This window comes from Schistocerca cancellata, chromosome 4 (assembly GCF_023864275.1).
Source record: "Schistocerca cancellata isolate TAMUIC-IGC-003103 chromosome 4, iqSchCanc2.1, whole genome shotgun sequence".
NCBI classification, from domain to species: domain Eukaryota; kingdom Metazoa; phylum Arthropoda; class Insecta; order Orthoptera; family Acrididae; genus Schistocerca; species Schistocerca cancellata.
The window spans coordinates 484735766-484756288 of record NC_064629.1 but is presented as its reverse complement, the minus strand read 5'-3'; the positions used below and the strand labels follow the sequence as shown (position 1 = coordinate 484756288).

General features: G+C 36.6%; 1 protein-coding gene across 3 annotated transcripts in view; it reads right to left on the bottom strand.

Annotated features, from left to right (window-relative positions):
• The window catches only part of LOC126184894 (guanine nucleotide-binding protein G(I)/G(S)/G(T) subunit beta-1), a 70302-nt gene extending 50643 nt beyond the window's left edge, over positions 1 to 19659 (bottom strand). Inside the window, exons 1-6 of one of the 3 annotated variants that reach the window (XM_049927525.1) lie at positions 19503 to 19659; positions 17446 to 17530; positions 12714 to 12859; positions 11912 to 12091; positions 11306 to 11428; positions 11062 to 11191 (exon numbers count right to left, since the gene is read on the bottom strand). In XM_049927525.1, the coding sequence (XP_049783482.1) occupies positions 11062 to 11191; positions 11306 to 11428; positions 11912 to 12091; positions 12714 to 12859; positions 17446 to 17502 (636 nt within the window). In that variant the 5' untranslated portion in view covers positions 17503 to 17530; positions 19503 to 19659. Of the gene's footprint in view, positions 1 to 11061; positions 11192 to 11305; positions 11429 to 11911; positions 12092 to 12713; positions 12860 to 17445; positions 17531 to 19498 lie in introns of all 3 variants that reach the window. The other 2 variants (XM_049927527.1, XM_049927526.1) reach the window with 2 other exon arrangements.
• Between the last annotated feature and the right edge of the window lie 864 nt (positions 19660 to 20523).

The following is a 20523-nucleotide window of genomic DNA, read 5'->3' as shown; positions in this document are numbered from 1 at the left end:
ATAACTTTATTATTTGAGATATTTTCACAATGCTTTGCACACACATACAAAAACTCAAAGAAGTTTTTTTAGGCATTCACAAATGTTCGATATGTGCCCCTTTAGTGATTCGGCAGACATCAAGCTGATAATCAAGTTCCTCCTACACTCGGCGCAGCATGTCCCCGTCAATGAGTTCAAAAGCATTGTTGATGCGAGCTCGCTGTTCTGGCACGTTTCTTGGTAGAGGAGGTTTAAACACTGAATCTTTCGCATAACCCCACAGAAAGAAATTGCATGGGGTTAAGTCGGGAGAGCTTGGAGGCCATGACATGAATTGCTGATCATGATCTCCACCACGACCGATCCATCGGTTTTCCAATCTCCTGTTTAAGAAATGCCGAACATCATGATGGAAATGCGGTGGAGCACCATCCTGTTGAAAGATGAAGTCGGCGCTGTCGGTCTCCAGTTGTGGCACGAGCCAATTTTCCGCGGGCTACGCGTGAAACTTGCCCGCACGCGTTCAACCGTTTCTTCGCTCACTGCAAGCCGACCCGTTGATTTCCCCTTACAGAGGCATCCAGAAGCTTTAAACTGAGCATACCATCGCCGAATGGAGTTAGCAGTTGGTGGATCTTTGTTGAAATTCGTCCTGAAGTGTCGTCGCACTGTTATGACTGACTGATGTGAGTCCATTTCAAGCACGACATACGCTTTCTCGACTCCTGTCGCCATTTTGTCTCACTGTGCTCTCGAGCGCTCTGGCGGCAGAAACCTGAAGTGCGGCTTTAGTCGAACAAAACTTTATGAGTTTTTCTACGTATCTGTAGTGTGTCGTGACCATATGTCAATGAATGGAGCTACAGTGAATTTATGAAATTGCTTCAATCATTTGTAATAAAGACTTTAGCCAGATGTTTTTCTGTTTCCTCCCCCATAAGCTTCAGTATGGCAATTGTCAGACCATTATGACCCCCTGCTGTGTAAGGTTTTCCTAATGGTTCGTATGTTCTTTCATAGAATTTACTACAGAAATTCTTTACATGCTTTAGAATTTCTTCCTTTTTGTTATGCACATTATCACCATCAATTGCTATGATTTCGTTTTTACCAATCATAAGCTTTTGTTTAGCTTCCTTGCAGCTCCTTTTATTCTCCAACATTAATTTGATGGTGTTTTCATTGTATTTTAGTAAGTCAGCTTTCATACTCTTCCTTATACACTTACACAGTTCTGAATATTCTATCTTGTGACAAGTTTTAACTTTCATCTCTTTTATGAGTAAAGGTTCAGTTTCCGCCCTAAAATTTCCTGGTTGTTTAGTAATTGTTGTCACAGTCCACCTATTTGTTTTGCAGTTTCCACTATCACTTCAGCTAGATTTTCTACAGTTGACTCTTCTAATCTCACTCGAAGGGCATACTGAAAATCCTTTTTCCTTTCGTTCAATTTATCCATATCTATAATTTCTTTTTTTTGTGATATTGGTTTTCTTCGTTCTTGTTGAGTACTAATGTTTATTTTCACTCTTACCAGTTTATGGTCACTAGCAGTATTAAATTTATTCAAAATCTAAAGATCTTTGATTATTTTGGTGTGATTTGAGATGATAAAATCTTTCATTGTGGGTCTCATGATTTGGGCTTCTCAATGGTCATTTTCTATTATGGTGTTTCTTAAAAAAAGGTGTTCATGATGTATAATTTATTTTCTTCCGCAAAATGAACTAGCCTTCCACCCCTTTCGTTCCTCTCATCGATTCCATGGCAGCCTACTGAGAAATCACCCTGGTTTTTGATACCAACCATGTCATTTAAGTCCCCAATTGCCAGTTTAAAGTGGCAGTCTCGTCCTTTGTTATGTGCATTTTTTACTTCTTCATAAAATTCTTCTACTTCATCATCCTAAAAGCTTGCTGTAGGAGCATATACTTGGACCATTTGTAGTTTTGTATCTTTTTGATATTTTAATAACAAGCCTTGCTACTCTACTTGATGTTCCTTATATTATTGATACTTTGTCTTTTACATCTTTATTTATTAGGAAACCCACACCCTTTGTTCTACCATCATCTCCGAAGTGATGAACATTAATTATGTAATTAAAGCTTAAAAATCATTAAATATCATGATTTGGTCATGTGGTCAAAAACACTTATTGGCTGCAGCTCTGTTGATGTCACAGGCTAGGTGTAAGAAAGCTATACGCATGTTTGCTAAAGTTACTAGGTTTCTGCGTACTACTTCTGCAAATAGCTTAGCTATTTAGTGACCATAAGCACAATTACAGGTTTTAAGAAACAGCAGAATGCTAATAGTGGAAACCTTCCGAAAATTAAAGCATTTATGCTCCACCCATTTATTGTGGCGATGTGCAACAACGGACATTCTTTCCCCTGCCCCCTGTAACATCATTAAACTCACTCAAAACTAAGGAATTTTTTTAAATTTTGCAAATGGATCCACATTTTAGAACTAGATTGTCAACTACCAGTTATGAAATACGACCCAAAGCATAATGGAATTATTATTGGCAAATCTTGCAAACCTATTTCCTCTATACAAGACACTGGGCAGAGGCACCACTCTGAGCAGTTGTTCTGCAGTGCAATGGATAGCGCATCTGACTGTAGGTAAAGATGACACTGGTTCAAACCCTGACCCAGGGTCATTTGTGTTTAGAAAATTTACACAAAATACGAAAATAGCATTAGCAAGAACTCACTGTAGCAGTTGTTTAAATGGTGGAATGTAATATACATAGCTTCACATTAACCTAGTCTAGCAATGGACAACTGAGGATAAATGCATTTACTTTCCTTCGTACAAACAATTCACTTTTTTAGAAAGCATTGCTAGTAGTGAAGATGTCGCCACATACCCACAGTACAAGAAGGTGTAGGTTAATGAGGTTTTGTATACGGAGAGAGATAAAGCATGTACAACATGCAGGTAACACAAACTTAAGGGCTGTGATGTTTGTCAGTGTAAGCTAACATCAGTGCGTGAAGCAGACTTACTTCATCTTTATGTAAGATGATGAAACTTCAGAAGTTTCAACAATAAGGTTCCTAGCTGAACTTAAAGATAAACACTGTTCCCAAAAAATATGTGATTGCATTAACCATAAGATATCTTTTTGAACATGACTTGTGAGAACAGCAATTGCAAATTAAGCACATGTAGATGGCAAACGAAAAACAATAATGCTCTGTTTCTGATAGGTGTGGCGAAGTTTTGTAATTGTCATTTAGTTGACATACAAGAGGACTGTCGAGTCTTAATACTAGTTAAAATATTCTTTCTGGCTGGATTCAAAGCAGTGATATATGGAAACCATCTATAATTGAACCGTCTACTGCTCTAACAACTATCCTTCCTCAACAGTCGGAAAGCATATCTCAGAGGCAAATTAATGTTAACTTCAGAATGCACGATATTTTCAATTAATCTAGAGAACTTTTTCATTGATGTGGTTGCAATTACGACGTGGCGACAATTTGCCAGTAATGTTCAACCACATTTTAGGCATCTTCTCATTCTTTGGAACACTCAAAAACATTTTAGGGGTTTTTATAGATGTATTTGAACAGTGTTGTACTAGACACCATCTGTAAACCATTTTCCAAAACTTACATTCCGTAACAAGCTATCACTGTAAATGAGCTTTACAATATTAGGAGCATCTATGTAGCCAGTGATGTCATAGCCATCATATGACTTAAACACAGTGTTTTAGTGGGGTTTCAAATTATTTGAATTTCATTACTGGTTTTTATAAAAGAATACTGAAATTCAAAAGGAAGAAACATGTTATGACATAATTGACCATTTAAGAGGATTTCCAGAACAGTCAAATACCCTATCAATGAGGGTTAAATCAGCCATCTTGATAGGAATGGCTTCACACTAATGTAAAGATTATAGCTAGGGAGCAAAAAGATTAGCATTTCACGATAAATACAAATACAGATGCCAATCTGCATTTTGCAGACTGATGTCTCAAGCAATCCTTGGAAGAGAGTTTCATCTACATCCGTGTCAGTTGTTTGGGCAATCTTGTGTCACATACCTGTTAGTTTCATGTAACAGCTCCGCTATAGGGCCCAGAAATGCGAGTTGGCAATATACTTAGGCATTGTATAGATCTTCTCACTTCTACTAATGACAGATCTGGCCTATATGACCAAATGTGCTTTTCTGACACTTATTTCATACCAGTTTGATGTCTGTTGACATACAGTATAATTTTGTACTCAACAGCCCAAGGCCGAAATCTGGATTGTATAACAAAATAAAAACTGTTACTCTCAAATGGTGCCAGTATCATTCAAAAAATTGATGACTGTGCCTCCAGCCAAAATAAAAATTATCAGTAGACATGTACTCAGTTCACAGCAGGAAAATACCACTGCTTCAACAGAACGATAATTTGAAGAAAGCTTAAATGCAGCAGAAAGAACAAAACATAGGGTCTTTCAGGAGGGGGAGAACCTCTGATTTTTGCAACAAACATTCCAGTCAGAAGTTCCCTAATCCTCCCCCCCTCCTCTTAAATAGCAAATTTTGAATCACACATGTAGTGTGGCAACCTTTTAGACTTGTGCATCTAATCATTTACAATCTAAGAAAAGTAGATGCGAACTTTGCTGCCAACAGATACTACATTTTCCAGTCCCTAATTATAGCACAATGGCCAAAATCTTAAGCACTGGATAAAGCATTCTGCCCAATGTTTAAATGTTGAGCCTATGAGTCACAAAGTAGAGTAATCACACATGGATAACTGATTAGCTACATCTTACAGTCACACCACACACTAAAGCACCAACATTTGGCAGTTTCCAGCAAGATTACCTGTACAGTTAATTTACAGAAGTGTTCAGCATAATCAGAGCACTATACGTTCAATCCTCATGATTTTAAATATTTTTCATTAGCACTTTAAGAATAATGTTCCTAACACCTAGTAGAAACAATCTAAGGAGAAATTAAAATGGCAGCTTGGTGTGCACAAAGGGTTACATCTGGACTTTTTAGCAAAGGGTAGAACATTAAAAATGCTTAATAAAAATGATTGTCCCATACACTACAGGTAACTGAAAAATTAATTTTATCCTTGTTTTTGGAGCTGTTGATGTTACCATCTTCAATGAATGTGACTGTGTTCAATGCATAGGTAGTATGAATAAAAACACTTCCAGTCACAATCTGGTCCTGTTCTATTGAATTGCACAATGCATTTCAGACCCCAGAGGCATTTTTAATCATACTACCTGTGAAAATGTAAAGTTACTTTTACATATGTGCTATGCACAACAATTGTTTTGAGGTCATAGTAATTTAAGAGATGCACATAGACAGCTAAAGCTCAATTGAAGGCACAATATACAGAAATGGTGGTTGGCTATATTAGAATGGAATGAAATCTCAAGCAATTAGCAAAAATGAGTATTTCCTTTAACAACTCTGCTAGTGTTGTACTTCAGCTGTGAACTCTCGAAATAGTAGTTGTGAATGGTGTACTTCCCCACCCCCCTTCACCACAGCAAATGTTTTAATACTTCATTAAGCAATTAGAGAATACACTAATAAAACATTCTAGAAGCAAGTGTAAAATCCTTTCAAGTTTATTTCAATACCACAAAAATAATGTTACAATTCTATCAAGTCCCTTTTTTATTTACTCCTAGTGATCAGTTTTGTCTTCACCTGGCCATCAAACATGTAAAAAAATCATGCACAATGCACAAAAAATCAAATTGTTAATTTTGCAAATCTGACCTGTGTCTAAGGTGCGTTACTGCAACATAAACTCTTCACCGGGAATAAAGAGAAAAAAAAAAAGCAACTTTAGACTATTTCAAGCTTAGTGTTTCATGATCAGTCATTGCAATTCCTTAGAAGCGTTGCCTAAAATTTCTGATCACATTTGTTCTTAATTATGCTTAGTTAAAAGCATGTTTTAACTTTTAGCTTCATCTGATGGCTTCTCAGTTGTCTCTTCCCAAAATGTCGATCTGCTTAGTTGCTTCTTGCATTCTGCTGACCACTGTTTTCCAGTGGTGTTTTAGCTTCCTTTGCAAATGTGTGATTTGCAACCCCTGATGGTACCTTCTGTGGCATTCATTTCTCTCAAGTCCTGCTTTACTATTTGTAACCAAGTAATTTTTACCTTTGAGTTTATCAAGTTTTTTCTGTTAATCTAGCACTGTCCATTTTGTAGATGTGACCACAGAACTTCAAGTATCTTCTATTTACTGCATCAGTAAACTCTTCTAGTGCTGCGTACAGATCCGTAGTTTCTTTTAATCCATGTGTCATTATGGTATTATTTTTCTTAGAATTTCTCTCTCTTCCTTTGCAATTTCACCAATTTTCGAATGGCATCCTAAAGATTTGTTTGGAGCATATAGTGCTGTCTCGTAACGCTGAAGAGTTGCATTATGAGATATCACTTGTTTATTTTAGTGATTCCATGCTATTCTGTCCACTTTCTGGAGTTTAGTGGCTCTTTCTAAATTGGCTTTGCTGTTTAGTCCAGACAATTTTCCCCAACTATTAACAAGAAGACGTATGAAATTTTCCCATATTCCATTTGTAGTGGGGCTCTTCTGATATTTTTATGCAGATTTCCCAATCAAACAATTTCTCAAACGATATTTTAAGGTATGTCTTTCAATACTATCTTGTGTAGCTTCTCTATGGCATCCTTCACTTCCTCATTAGTTTTAGTGAAGATAGATAGCGCATCGAGAAACACTAGGCAGTTTAATTCTCTGTCCCGATTATGTACTTCAAAAGGTTCAGAAATTTCACCCAGAAACTTGAGATGATGATGTCTGCAAGGATCTGGCAGATTATCATCTGGTCTTCCTGTCTAAGCTGAGTTGTTCTGAAGTGTGTAAAAGTGTGTCAACAGTCATATAAACAAGGCAAAAGGAATATACTTATGTACAAAGTGCACAAATAGATGTTAGTTGCTTGTTTGTGATGTATGTGCTTCTATGCCTACATTTAGCTGATCCGCGACACTACAGGTGAAACAGGGCTGCACACTGCTTATGAACTGCCAGGTGATGGTTTGGGATTTACAGCAGTATCTTTTATGTTTTGTTGGTACACGAAAATGCAAACAAAATACCTCACAGTGGCAATCTGTACACAAAAAGAAATACACTGATTACAAAATTTGTACACGAGCCCCATGTGACAGGTCAGCAATGTAATGGGTAATTTGGAGTTCTATTTAATGCACAAAATAGTCAGGACCAAACCATGGCAATTTTTTTATTAATCAGGAAACGAAAACTACGTAGGGCAAATTAGGTTCAACTGTCTGGTGCCAGTAACCAAAAATAAATTCAAACCCACTACCAAATTTAGTTCATTCTTAAAATTAACTAAAAACACAGGTACAAACGTTGACTACTGAAAGCAGACCCATTAAAATTACATACTCTACCAGGAGACACATTCAGTTTTTCCATCCGAACTGTTAGATCATAAGAAACTATTAAATCACTGAAAAGCATTAACTCTTCTAATCATGTTAGTATTGGAACCAAACTATTAAATACCTGCTCCTCGGGTGGAGTGTGTTTTGATAAAGGTGAGGGTTGTCTAAGTACAGCTATCAGTTCTCTTGTGTAAATACTACACTAAATCTGTAGGGAACACTATTTGAAGAAATTATGATTGGCACATGCATACCAATTATTTCTCAATCTACAGAGCAACCTACATAGATCTGGGAGAAGAACAAGTAGAATCAACAGCATTAAATTCCTGGGGTTTCACCAACTTTAATGTTTCGCCTGTAACCCAGTAACACAGTAGGGCAGGAGATACATCATAGTGGTTTTTTTTTTTATGACAGAATAGAAGTGCAAGTATCCAGAGTACACAAGAGTTCTTTGAAAACTTTGGTGGCTGCCCACCCTTTTATTAAACAATCACTAGGCAGATGCCAGACATGCAGAAGAAAATTGAATATGAAGGTTGTTCCAGTATTCTATTAAGTTTAACACTGTAAATTATATTTTCATGGAAGTACGAACACAAAAAAGCCACTGTTACAAGCCAGATTTCAACATGATCTACTTTGTTCAGCAACAACAGGATAGTTTGTGCAGGCAATCCACTGATGACCCAGCCATAATTGAAAACAGTTGCACCATGATGTTTATAGAATTTTACAGGGTGGTCTGATCTGCTCACCGAGAGGTATTACCACAGTAACATACCAGGTCAATATCTGCTGAAGTAGTTGGTGAACAGATATGAACTGGGAAAAGTGCAAAATCTGGCAAAATGTATGCAGTAAACCAGAGTGACATGTAGCTGTTACAGGGCAAATATCAATGTAAAGCACTAATGACATCACGTCTTGCACGAGTCACAGTTCCATCTATTTCAGTGATAGTAAGCATGGTTCTTGAAACATATGTACTGTTTTCTTGTCTGCAAAGGCTGTTAAGGGGGTGTTCCAACTAACATGAAAAAAAAAGAGAGAAAGAAAAGGAGTATGAAGACTGACAAGTTGCCACAATCCCTATCGATGTAGTGTGTTTCTAGGACACAGTTCCTATCCATGTCAGAAGTCCAAGTGTACTGCAATAAGTTGGTTGTTGATGCATGAAGGCATCTGACTCCCAGATTCTAATCACAGAAGGTGACTAACAGTAGATCTGGCTCATTTAAATCTGCAATAAAGTAGCGAGAGCAAATGTCTAGATTACAATCACCAAGAAAATAATCTTAATGATCTGCTCCAGTAGTTTACACCAAGTTGCTGATAAACTGATCTGACCAGAACTGCTGTTTTCGTGTCGATCTTTGTCAATTCTGCAGAAGTACCTCTGCCTCAATGCCCAGTCAAAGAGGCATTTTATATCAATGTTTCTTTGTTCAGAAGAGGTATTACACTCTACCCAAGTTCATGAATGCTGATGCTTGCATTTCTGCATGATAGTATTCACTAACTTCATGGACATGGATGACAGCATTGATAATTCCAGAATTTTGACTGGGGAGAATAATCCATTTAAGCACCTCAACCTGGCCCACACTTGAGATGCTAGACATAAGCTACTGCATCGAGTTACTTCTATCCGTAGAGACACCTTAATCAGCTGTACCATTATGTGGGATAAGTTTGGATGATTTCATGTAAAAAATATCCACCTTTACAGTGTGTACTCTAGCAAGTAGTCTCCTAAGGGCAACACACAGCCATGTCCACCCATCACTAAGTGTCTACTCTGGTTCTCATCAGGAGGTAACAGCTTAGGCATCAACTAAGTAAGTCCTGCATTGCCTCAGAATACAATCCGTACATAATATGATAACCTCAGCACAATTAAGGCTACCACAAAGGCTTTTCAGCCAGAGTAATTGCCCATTTATGAAGAAGCTTATTATCATTGCTAGGGAGCCATCTGATATGTCCTACTCCAAATGATTTGCAGTACTATTAAAGTCTGGAAAATGGTGAGTAAAACTCTAGAGCAGGGACATGCTGCCAAAACATGATTTCAATGAAAATGTATGTCAGAACTTACAGAATAACCTGAGCAGCACACACATTTAATCAAGGTATCAACACGTCAGAGGTGAGCTAGATAATCTGAGTACGGGGCAGATAGCGAGAGGGGGAAGGGGAAGTGGAGGAGGAGTGCATCGGAAAGATAGAGAAATGATACAATGGTTTAGTGATCCACACATGTCATGCACATACCCATGGGAGTCAAACCACCTGGGCGCACTGCAGGCTTACCATTAAACTAACACTACATGTACATATTTTCAAACAAAGAATATAAAATTATTGTTATTTCCCTGAACAAACAGTTCAAGCCAGAGACACCATGTAGTGCACTCAGCTGCAGAACTGCATGTCTTATTTACTTTTCCTCTCTTCACACCACAGGATCTGTCGGGTATCTTTGTGAATGCTACACATAGTGCCAAAAAGCTGTTGTACTTGTGATTAGCAGAGTGCAGTGGCTCACAACTGTCTGAACAAATGTAACATTTGGAACTTTCAAATGCTGTCGGATGACAAGTGCACTACAAATGAGCAAAATGTCAACTTCCATTATGTCAAATGGACTAAGCATCAGTAGTATCTAATAACAAAAATATGTGGATCATAAGCCAAAGTGTAATTTCTGAAGGACACCGCTGTTGCACAGCTTGATGACACTAAATTTGACAGATTACTAACAGGCAGACGTGCTGTGTCATCGATAGGCACACAAACAGAAGGTGTATGAAGCTTGGCTATCTTTCAGAATGCACTTCCTTTCTCTAGCTGTAGAAAATACACCCCCCCCCCCCCACCACAGTGAGTGAGTGAGTGAGTGAGTGAGTGTGTGTCTGGTGACTCGACATTTCCATTATATGCTGAGTAGAAATCTATCCCTTTCAAAACAATATTATTCCAGGCCATATTTTCCACTGTGATTGGAAATTCATTCCTTCCACATTAAACTGCAGTTTTGGCTAAGAGTCATTTTCAAACATCAAACATACAGATCTGCATCACAAATACAGATGACAGAGGTATATTTCTGATGCGTACTTTAGGATGCTTGGAACTGGCTTCCTAGCCGAAAGTGCAGTTTAGTAAGGAATAAATAGATGTTACATTATCAGCCAGTCATGGAATAATATTATCCTTCAGAAACATAATTGATAATTATCAGGAAGTTTATTTTGAAGACATGGGTAATTCTCCATTACACTAAACTTGTCATAATAGTAAATTTGTGTTACAATTTAAAAAGAAAGTGGAGCAAGCATATCTGACAATTTAGAAGCAGCAGTGTTGCAGCAACCCACTGCAGCTGCTTTTTAAAATAAAATTTCTAACCAAGAAATATCTGCCCTTTACGCCATTGCCACGAACAACACAGAGAAATGGCCCTTAAATGGGAAGCACCATGACAGCACTTACATCTAGCCAAATAGATAAACACGAGTGTAAAAGCTACCTCGTTTGAAGCTAACAGATTAGCATTAATAAGCAATCAAAATGCAAGACAGCTACAGTTGACAAAGATCTTAAGAACATACCTTTGCTGATGCATCGCAAGCTCCAGATACAAATGTACGCATATCTGGAGAAAGAGAGAGAGACATCACATCACCAGTGTGTCCAATAAATGACGTGCACTGCTGTCCTGTTTCGATGTCCCATAACGCACTGCAAAAACATTTACATAGACAAATGATTGAACCAAGTGGTTTTATTAATTTTTGTGTTAATAGATTGATCAAAATTTGAAGCAAATGTCTAATTTGATGTGGAAAGTCTCACCATGACATGTCTCCTGAACTTGTGACAATCTGATTATCGTCAAGAAATCTGCAACAGGACAAGTAGCCGGTGTGTCCTGGCAGTTCCCGACTTACACGTACATTTCCTTCTCTCGTTTTGAGACTGAAATTAGACCAGGAATTAGTCATTTGTAATTGTCGAGTTTCTACTTTCATACCAAGTAACTACGATTAAAGACTAATAATGTTACATCAAATTTAAATAACCCACATAAGGAAAGGCAAAGAACAGATTTGTTTATCTGTAGCAAAACATTTTGAAAGTTACATTGTGAATCCTTTTAGAAGTTATCTGAAAGAAAGAACACAAAGTACAGAAGGTACACCATCGACATAGTGGTTGCCTAGTCGAAAAATATATATCTGGCAACCATAAACTCCTCTAGGACACCTGGACTTAAAATATATCAAGGTATCCTAGAATTGTTCATCTCTTCTAACATTTTCACATTCTATCACATCAGCTAATAAAAAACATAGGTTTCAGTTACTACGAACTACGCAAAATTCTGCCCTAAACTGAAATCAATACAAAATGTTAAAATTTAACTTTTTTAAGTTTATTTCTAAACGTAGTATCACATACCTGTAGATCGAACAAATGTTATCCAGGCCACCACAGGCCACGTAACTCCCTGAAGGAGCATAGGCACATGTCATAACCCAACTTGAACGCAAAGGAATGGCATGCACCTTGTTTGTTGTGTAACTATCCCAAACTATTAACTTGCCATCCTGAGACGCCGACACTAGGTTCCTGCAAATACTAAACATTGATTATATCTGTTACTTTTGGATATGGCTATGAAGGGCTAACTTTTCAATGAATATGCCAAAAGCAGTAATGGGTCAAAACTCATGCAACCATTTTAAAATAAAAAAAACTTACTACTACTCCTGGGACCTAAAACTACAAGTTCCATTTATGGACTGGGTGTTTTGTTATAATAATAATAATAATAATAATAATAATAATAATAATAATAATAATAATAATAAAGGTCCAGTTATACTGCCTACCTACAGACTTTACTGCCAACATATATTACCTGTCCTAAAAAAAAAAACTGAATGACAATTACATATTACAGCTATATAACATGCAGTTCTAGCTCAAGCAGTAATGTGTCTAAGGGAAACTCATTGAGCGTGCAAGGATGGGTACAGAAGTACATCCAAAATACACTTATTTTGATATTTCTGCTTTAAGTACTTGACATATTCACCAATTAACCCTCCATTTTCTGCTCAAACAGCAAAACAGTTACATCAGAAACAAGCTTAGAGGGAAAAAAAAAAACCACACACACACACACACACACACACACACACACACACACACACACACACACACACACAGAGACAGACAGACAGAAAACAGTTCTTACCTAGAATCTGAGCCCCAATGCATTGCATAAATCTTTGCAAGATGTCCCCTAAGTGTTCGACGTGTGCGCATTTGAATTCGTCCGATGGGTTCCATATTGCTCGTTGCCTGAACGAGGCTTGTATCGCACGCGGCTTTCCTTGCATCCTGAAAAAAAAAAATGAAGGGAAGAAAAATCTACCTGCTACCACAGCACCAATTATAATAATAAAGTATTCTTTATTATCTGATATCAAAGATAAAAGTTATGGTGGCAAAAGTTTGGGTCAACAGATATGTCCAATTGCGGACACACACTAGTGAGGGACTACGTACCTGAATTGTTTGCGAGTGATGTTGGAGTAGGACTGAACCTAGTGTTACTCGACATTTCGGGAGTTTGTTTTTGTCTTGACAGTGAATTATCTTCATGTAGGTAGTTATTGGCTACTACTATTTTATGGTTTAAAATTGTTTGTTCATGTTGTTAATGGTTTGAAAGATTCTTTTGTACCAGGTATGGGTCTTACAATGACATTTACTAGTTGTTCTGTAATTTCCACTGTGACAGTCTGCAGCTGTGGCGAATGTTTTGAATGATTTCGCGATGCCTTGAGCTGCCATTCTCTTTAATTGATGAATGATTGTACAATTTCAGCCTTAGGCCATTTTCAAGTATCAAACTTAAGCATTATACACTGGATACATTAGTGGCATTTGTTATTTTGACATAGGAGTAAGTTATATCTGTAGATATACTAGACGCACTGTAACTTACGTTATGGATGATTATTTAGTAGTATATTATACCATGTCCATCCTTGCTTCTGTGACAGCACGTAATGTTCATAAAATAAAGGTTTTTCGCTATTTTAGGAGCACGTTACACGTTACTTTCAAGTAATTGTTGTAAAGCTCTCTTTTATAAGGTCCTTTTTTAATATGCTTAGCACTAGGAAGATTACAATTATTTTACAGAAGTTTGTTAATTAATCTACATGTGTAAATGTTATCAATTATATTTAATTATCGTTCATCATTAGTGCAAATATGACTATGTAATTCCTTTGAAGTAACTTAATTATTTGTTCTCTTATTATGGGAGAACGTCATTTTTAAATAGTTGTTACGAAGATCTTCTATGTAAATCTATCACAGTACTCTAATGAAACAGTACAGTAAACCACGAGATTCGAGTAATAACTGCTTTATGTATGCCTGATGTTTTGCATCAGTCATTTATTACTGAGTGCAGCAATAATTTTACATTCTATGATTATTTAATGCTTTGTTGTAGAACTGGTAGGAAGTTGTCTAAGAATTTCCCATTTTGCAGGATTTAATGGAAGAAATTTAAATTTACATCCATCTAATAGACCAGTCAGTTTTAAACTAGCAAAAAGACCGCAAAAATGGGAAATTCCTAGGCAACTTTTTAGCAGTTCTATGACAAAGCATTACAGAACCACAAAATGTAAAGTTATCACTACACTCATTACTAAATACGACTAATGTGAAACATTACAACCATAAACCAGTTATTACTCTACTCTTAGTTTATATGAGACATATTCCCACAGTAAGAGAACAAATAATTACACGTTAATTCACGGAAATTACATAATCATATTTACACCAATGATCAACAGAAACAAAATATAATTTTAAAAAATGGCATATGTAGGTTAATTTACAGATTTCTATAAAATAATTATAATAGTGTTAGGTGCATTAAAATGTTGATGTGTATAACAGCTTTGCAACAAATGGTCAAAAGTAACATGCTCTTAAAACAGTGAAAAGCCTCTATTATATGAGCATTACATGCAGTCATCAGAGCAAGGACATAGATAGCATAATATACCACTAAGATTCATCCATAAAGTAAGCTGTGTGTCTAGTGTATCTATAGATATCACTTCTTCCTATGTCAAAACTACAAGAGTCACTAACGCCATTTATGAACACCATGAAACAGTACTCAGCATCACCCACTCTTAATCTTGCTTCAACAAAAATTGTTATTTCCTGCAGTTTCCTTAGCAGCAATATCAGCTGAATCAGCTCTAGCTCATAAATGTTGTGTGAATATTCACGTAGTGTGATGCCAATAGGAAAACCTACAGGCCCCCCGTAACGAGAACTCGTCAAGTTCACCCATCTCTCACTGCAGATTTGCAAACAAACCCATAAATGTACAAATAAAAAAGGTTTTCAGTTTAAACTGTGAGTATGAAGCAGATGCTATTCGCATACTGACAGCATACTGAGAATGGCCACAAAAAACAGATGAAACAGTACTGGCACTGACTTTGACAATGTATCTGAAGCAGGAAATCTAGATGCTGGTTCAAGGAATGGTTTAAAATGAGAGAACTGTTCACATGAAAACCTGTTAATGAAAATGTTACACTCACAAACTGATTATTACATGTACTTTCTGCAAATAGACAGTGAAACCCATTAGTAACTTGTTTACAGTTCCTTCACCCTCACATTGAAAACGAAGACACAAGAATGCAAAAATTTATTCTCTTCTACTTGGTCCTCTAATGACAGTTTATTAAAATACTGTAATATGAGAACATATAGACAACATTACCTGCAGAAGAACCGGAGAACTTAAAAGTTTTGTATTTCATCGCTGTCCAACTTTTATGTTATGCATAAAATAACTATGTAATTTGTTACATCTTCCTGCATTATATACGGCTCAAAGATGTAGCACCTCTACCAATTTGGTAAATGCCAGTGCTGTTTCTTTTTATCCTTCATCGTAGTTTCTATAGTTGTGGGAACCGATGATAGTGAGAGATAAGATTTAATAAAACCTATTTTTCACTAAACTTATGTCTTGGGGGGGGGGGGGGGGGGAACCACAAACAATGGCCACCATCTTGTCAGACTTTCCGTTAATCAAAATTTCTCACTAACACAAGGTATGCTTGACACTCGCGTCAAACAACACTGTACCTGGTCAAATGTTTGGCAAACATACTGACAAGTTGATCGTGAATGGGGGCCTTAAATAATGGTGGCCAGTTGGGATCTATGACCTAATTCTTTCAACACTACCAATGGCACAATTATAAGAAGGCCAATTCATCAGTACTCTCACAAGCTTTGCTTAGCTTATAAAATTTGCCACTAGATGGTGCTAATGGGGTTAGTATTCATGCTCAACAAATTGATACACTAATATTTTTTCTGTGCTATTTTACTTTGAGTTAGTGTTTGCAATTGTCATTTTTTTAGTTCAAAAGCTGACACAAATAGAGGACTTACTGACAATGAAATTCATAAATTATTGGAATATATGAGTGATACACAGTACTTTATGAAAGTAGCAGTAGTTTAGAAAGAGACAAAGTTCTTGCTCACATGCTGAATGAAAGTAGAGAGAATGGAAGATGCACAAAACAGTGAAGTAAGATACTCTACAGCTGCTACCACATGCATTTCACTTGCTGCCTGGACCAAAGCATATGCTGCCAGTGGGATCTTCTGCAACTGATTATTTCAATCTATTTTTCATTGCAGTGTTACTTCAGCTGATTGCCACAGAAACACACTGCTTAGCAGAGCAGTTTATATTGAAACATGCTACTTTGTCCAGCCCATATAAAAAAGAAGATAGTCATAATAGCTGAGATATGAGGTTTTACAGAATTCTTGCTATGTATTGGACTGAACAAAAGATTTATACTGTTCTGTACTGGAGCACAAATCATCCTAATGCATGTCCAGATTTTGATAAAGTGTGTTCTGCTTCTAAACACACGTCAGGTGATACAGAATTGCACAAATTGGGCAGACTAATACTGTTTATTACAATTAGGCTATTATCTCTCTAAAAAATTTAAAAAATTCATTTTCTTACGTCACAACTCAGAAATTTGTATAGATTTCATGGAGAAGTCTGGCTTTCTTTAAATTAAGTGTACAGTTAATCATGTAGAAAAGTAACCAAATTTATACTATTATTTCAAAATACTTTTTTTGGTTACTCAATTTAAAGCAACATCTGACACTCCGGATGTAGCATGATAAACTACACACTTTTGTGGGTACAAAGTACCACTCAAAATTGAATGCAAAACGGTTAAATGAATTTTGCTACCACCTCCTATTACTCTGAAGAAATAATGGTGGATTGGGGGTCAACATTACACTGATTACTAGGCCATTATTGTCAGGACAAAACTATATATTATGAGAAGTAAATCTGATACTTACTTGTTAAAACGGACTCCATCTGCAGTCATAACACATCAGAAGGAAATGACTGACAATCTAAATTTGATGATGAAATGCAATTCAGATACTACCACTCATGAATATGAGCTCAATGTTTTAACCACTTTACACCTCCACCCTCTTTGTTTACCACTTGCAAATTATCCTGGTAAATAAGGTAGTGCCCAAACAATGATCCATTTTATTCATGCCAACTTTGTCAAACTTTATGGGACTAATTCCTACTGAGCGCTTAGAACACATACTTGAAGGAAATAAAAATGTAAAACTGTGGACCAAGATCTGTAGCCAATTAGCTAGAACAGTAGTCCAACACTACCAAAGTGTGTACTTGCTTTCTCATAACAATTTGTAGCTGCAGTTCATTTAACAACTTAGCATATCAGCATCAACAAATTTTAAAGGCCCACATAACTATATAGTGATTTTACAAGAAAGGTTTAACACTGTAAAGCCATTTTATCTCTCAACAACACCTCTGGAAATTGCATACTTACTCTAATAGCATTTTTCAATGTTTCAGCTTCTTGTCGCAAACTGTCTAGCTCATTCATACTTGCTCAGAACACACTGGACACAAATCTGTAAACAAATAATGCTTGATACACCATCATAAGATATTGAGCAAATTAAGTACACTAAACCAGTATCACTATATATACTACCTCATACATTAAATAAAAACATCCACATGACTTCAGTAATATCTTACAACCCCACACACACACACACACACACACACACACACACACACACACACACACACACACAGAGAGAGAGAGAGAGAGAGAGAGAGAGAGAGAGAGAGAGAGAGAGAGAGAACCTGCACATATCAAAATATAAGCTCCATATCTTCACACTCCACTGGTTTTGCTGACATAGGAAGAAATGGCTTTTCTTAAACATTCTCTTAATTTCACAGGATTCCCTCAAATTTCACTAACTATCCTGGGCAGCAGATAAGATACTTTGCTTTCACACTGTGTATTGTACTGGATTTCCCTTCCACATAGCTTAAGCATACAAAAATTAGATTTTTTCCCCTTTCCTTTAAGCTTACAATTCCTTTCACAATTTTTCACCCAAAACCTATATTTTTAAGACCAGCTTTGATGAACATTTCTGTAAACATTAAAGGAATATCTGGACTCAACTGAAGTAGGTGATCCACGGGCAAATGAATTACTATAGGTTATTAACAAATCCAACAGCATGACAAGTCGTACAATGTCTAGTAGTCCATGCTGTCACAGTACCTACTTGAAAACACAGAACATCCAAATGAGATTTTCTGTTCTTTGAACACAATAGTGTTAATCATAGTATTATAAAATTTAAAAACTCGTGTCAATTTTTATAAACCCACCAAATTCTTGGCTACTCGAAGTTTGTCATCAAACCAGTTTCCTTCTACAATGTTTTTAATACCGCATCATAAATAAATCAATAAATTAGACAACAAGAACCACTTTTACCATTGCCATTTATACATAACACTATTTGAATAGCACGCTAGTACATAAATGGTGACAGCACTCAATACCCCACATACTCTGTGCAGCATTGCACTGAACTCACTTAGTATTTACATTTGTCTCAAACTTTATTCCAGTACCCAAAAACATGGACAAATAGAAATATTTTAGTAAACATGAGGGCAAATATTTAGTAATTTGTAAATTTTAGTTTAAACTGGAATGTGCATAGGCAAATATGCAATCACTGCAATGTGCTATGACAACTATGATCGTGACAAAATTTAAAACTACAATAGCCTATGATATCAAAACTGTAAACTAAAATATTTCCCTTTCTGTTGTCATTAGCAAACCATCGTAGAAGCGTCAAATACGCTAATCTCCACAGTTTTTAAGACTAGAATGATAGTGCTAGATTTTAGGAATCCTGAATAGAGGTACATGGGAGGGCAGGAAATCCCAAAAAAATTACAGTTCCGTCTGTAGTCAGTAGAGGACCAATACCAATACCTGAAGTGGGAGTGGTCGAACATTTCACAAATTTAGGAACGGGCGCTATAATTGCGCAAAGACCCGTTTACACAATTACAACAAAACATGTTTAACTCAATATGCTATTCCAATCACTTCTGCTGCGCTTAAAAAACATACGGATAACAATTATTTTGAAGTACATTTGTACAAACTTTTTTCACGAACACCTGTATCACGTAAGCACCGCACAATTCCCCTAACACACAATAATCCTATGACGTTATCTTACAAACTTCACTTCTACACGCACTACCAATTACGAAAGGGAAGGTGCGGTTTTTGACATGAACGGCCATGATGGTAGAGTTGTACTTATTCCTCGCGATCATGAATCAATATTCCCCTCCACCACGCAAGAAGATCATAATTCGCACTTCGAAACAACTTCTTATGAATTACTACAACATATAACAACTGCTCTTACACGTACTTCCACGAAATATTGTGCTGCCCGCACCTCGAGTTACTTATACTACGTAACGGATTACAAACACAAAACACCGTAACCAATTTTTTTCTGACGAATTACGATACATACTTACAACTTAAAATGCCCCTGACGATTTCTCGTGGGTCAGGGAAACATACAATTCGCGTTATATCCGTTTTCAGCCACAAAACTGTCCTGTTCACAACACTTACTACACCAGGAACACGGTAGGGTGCGGCTTCCCTCTGCTAAACTTTGAAAGCCCCGTAGCTACATGACGTCACTCAGTCGATTTCTGAAATGAAACATGAAAAGCGAACATGCAGGAAAGCCATACTCTGAAAACAGACAAACGGGAGTTTCGATAATGTGTAATGGTGTTTATTTTGCTGTAAGGAGACTACTTCTGTAATTCATTAAAGCACTGTATTCGTAAGCAGAGTTGTACCATTTTCAGTTCCAGTTGTATAGCCCAGTTGCGTTTACAATAAAATGATATAAAATCTGTTATAAAATGCGTTTTACGTTAAGTTGTAATACGAGAACGCTCCTTGTCGTAAAAACTGCCACTGTAGTTCATCACTAATACATAATAAATTATTATTACCATCTGCAGAGATAAGTATATTTAGAAAGTATGATGACGGGAAACATCACTCAGTATCACGGCTGCAAACAGCATGTCACAGGCGTCTACTTATCAAATATGCAATATGAAATATTTCAAAATTTCTCCAAATGAGCGACATGCGTTGAAGATTATTCTTTCGAAGCTTTAGATTCTTATTCATTTACGACTGAAATCCTCAATGACCAGAGAGGAGAACTTACTCAACCCTAGAGCACAACAGCCACATAGTGAGGTACTAAAATACATTAGTGATAACTTAGTGCTCATGAATATATACAGGACAATATTACACATTAATTATTTGTTTACGAGCAATGTCATACAAAACTAGGACGTTTCCAACATTTCAAATCCGTGCTCATTCTTTTGCTGCCGATGAAAAAATTATTAGTAGATCCAGATGGTTTGGCAAGTTCCAATGCATGTGAGAATCTTACATTTTTCCAAGTACTGGTATTTATCTTTTGTTTACATATTGTCAATAATGAACAGTACTTAACCA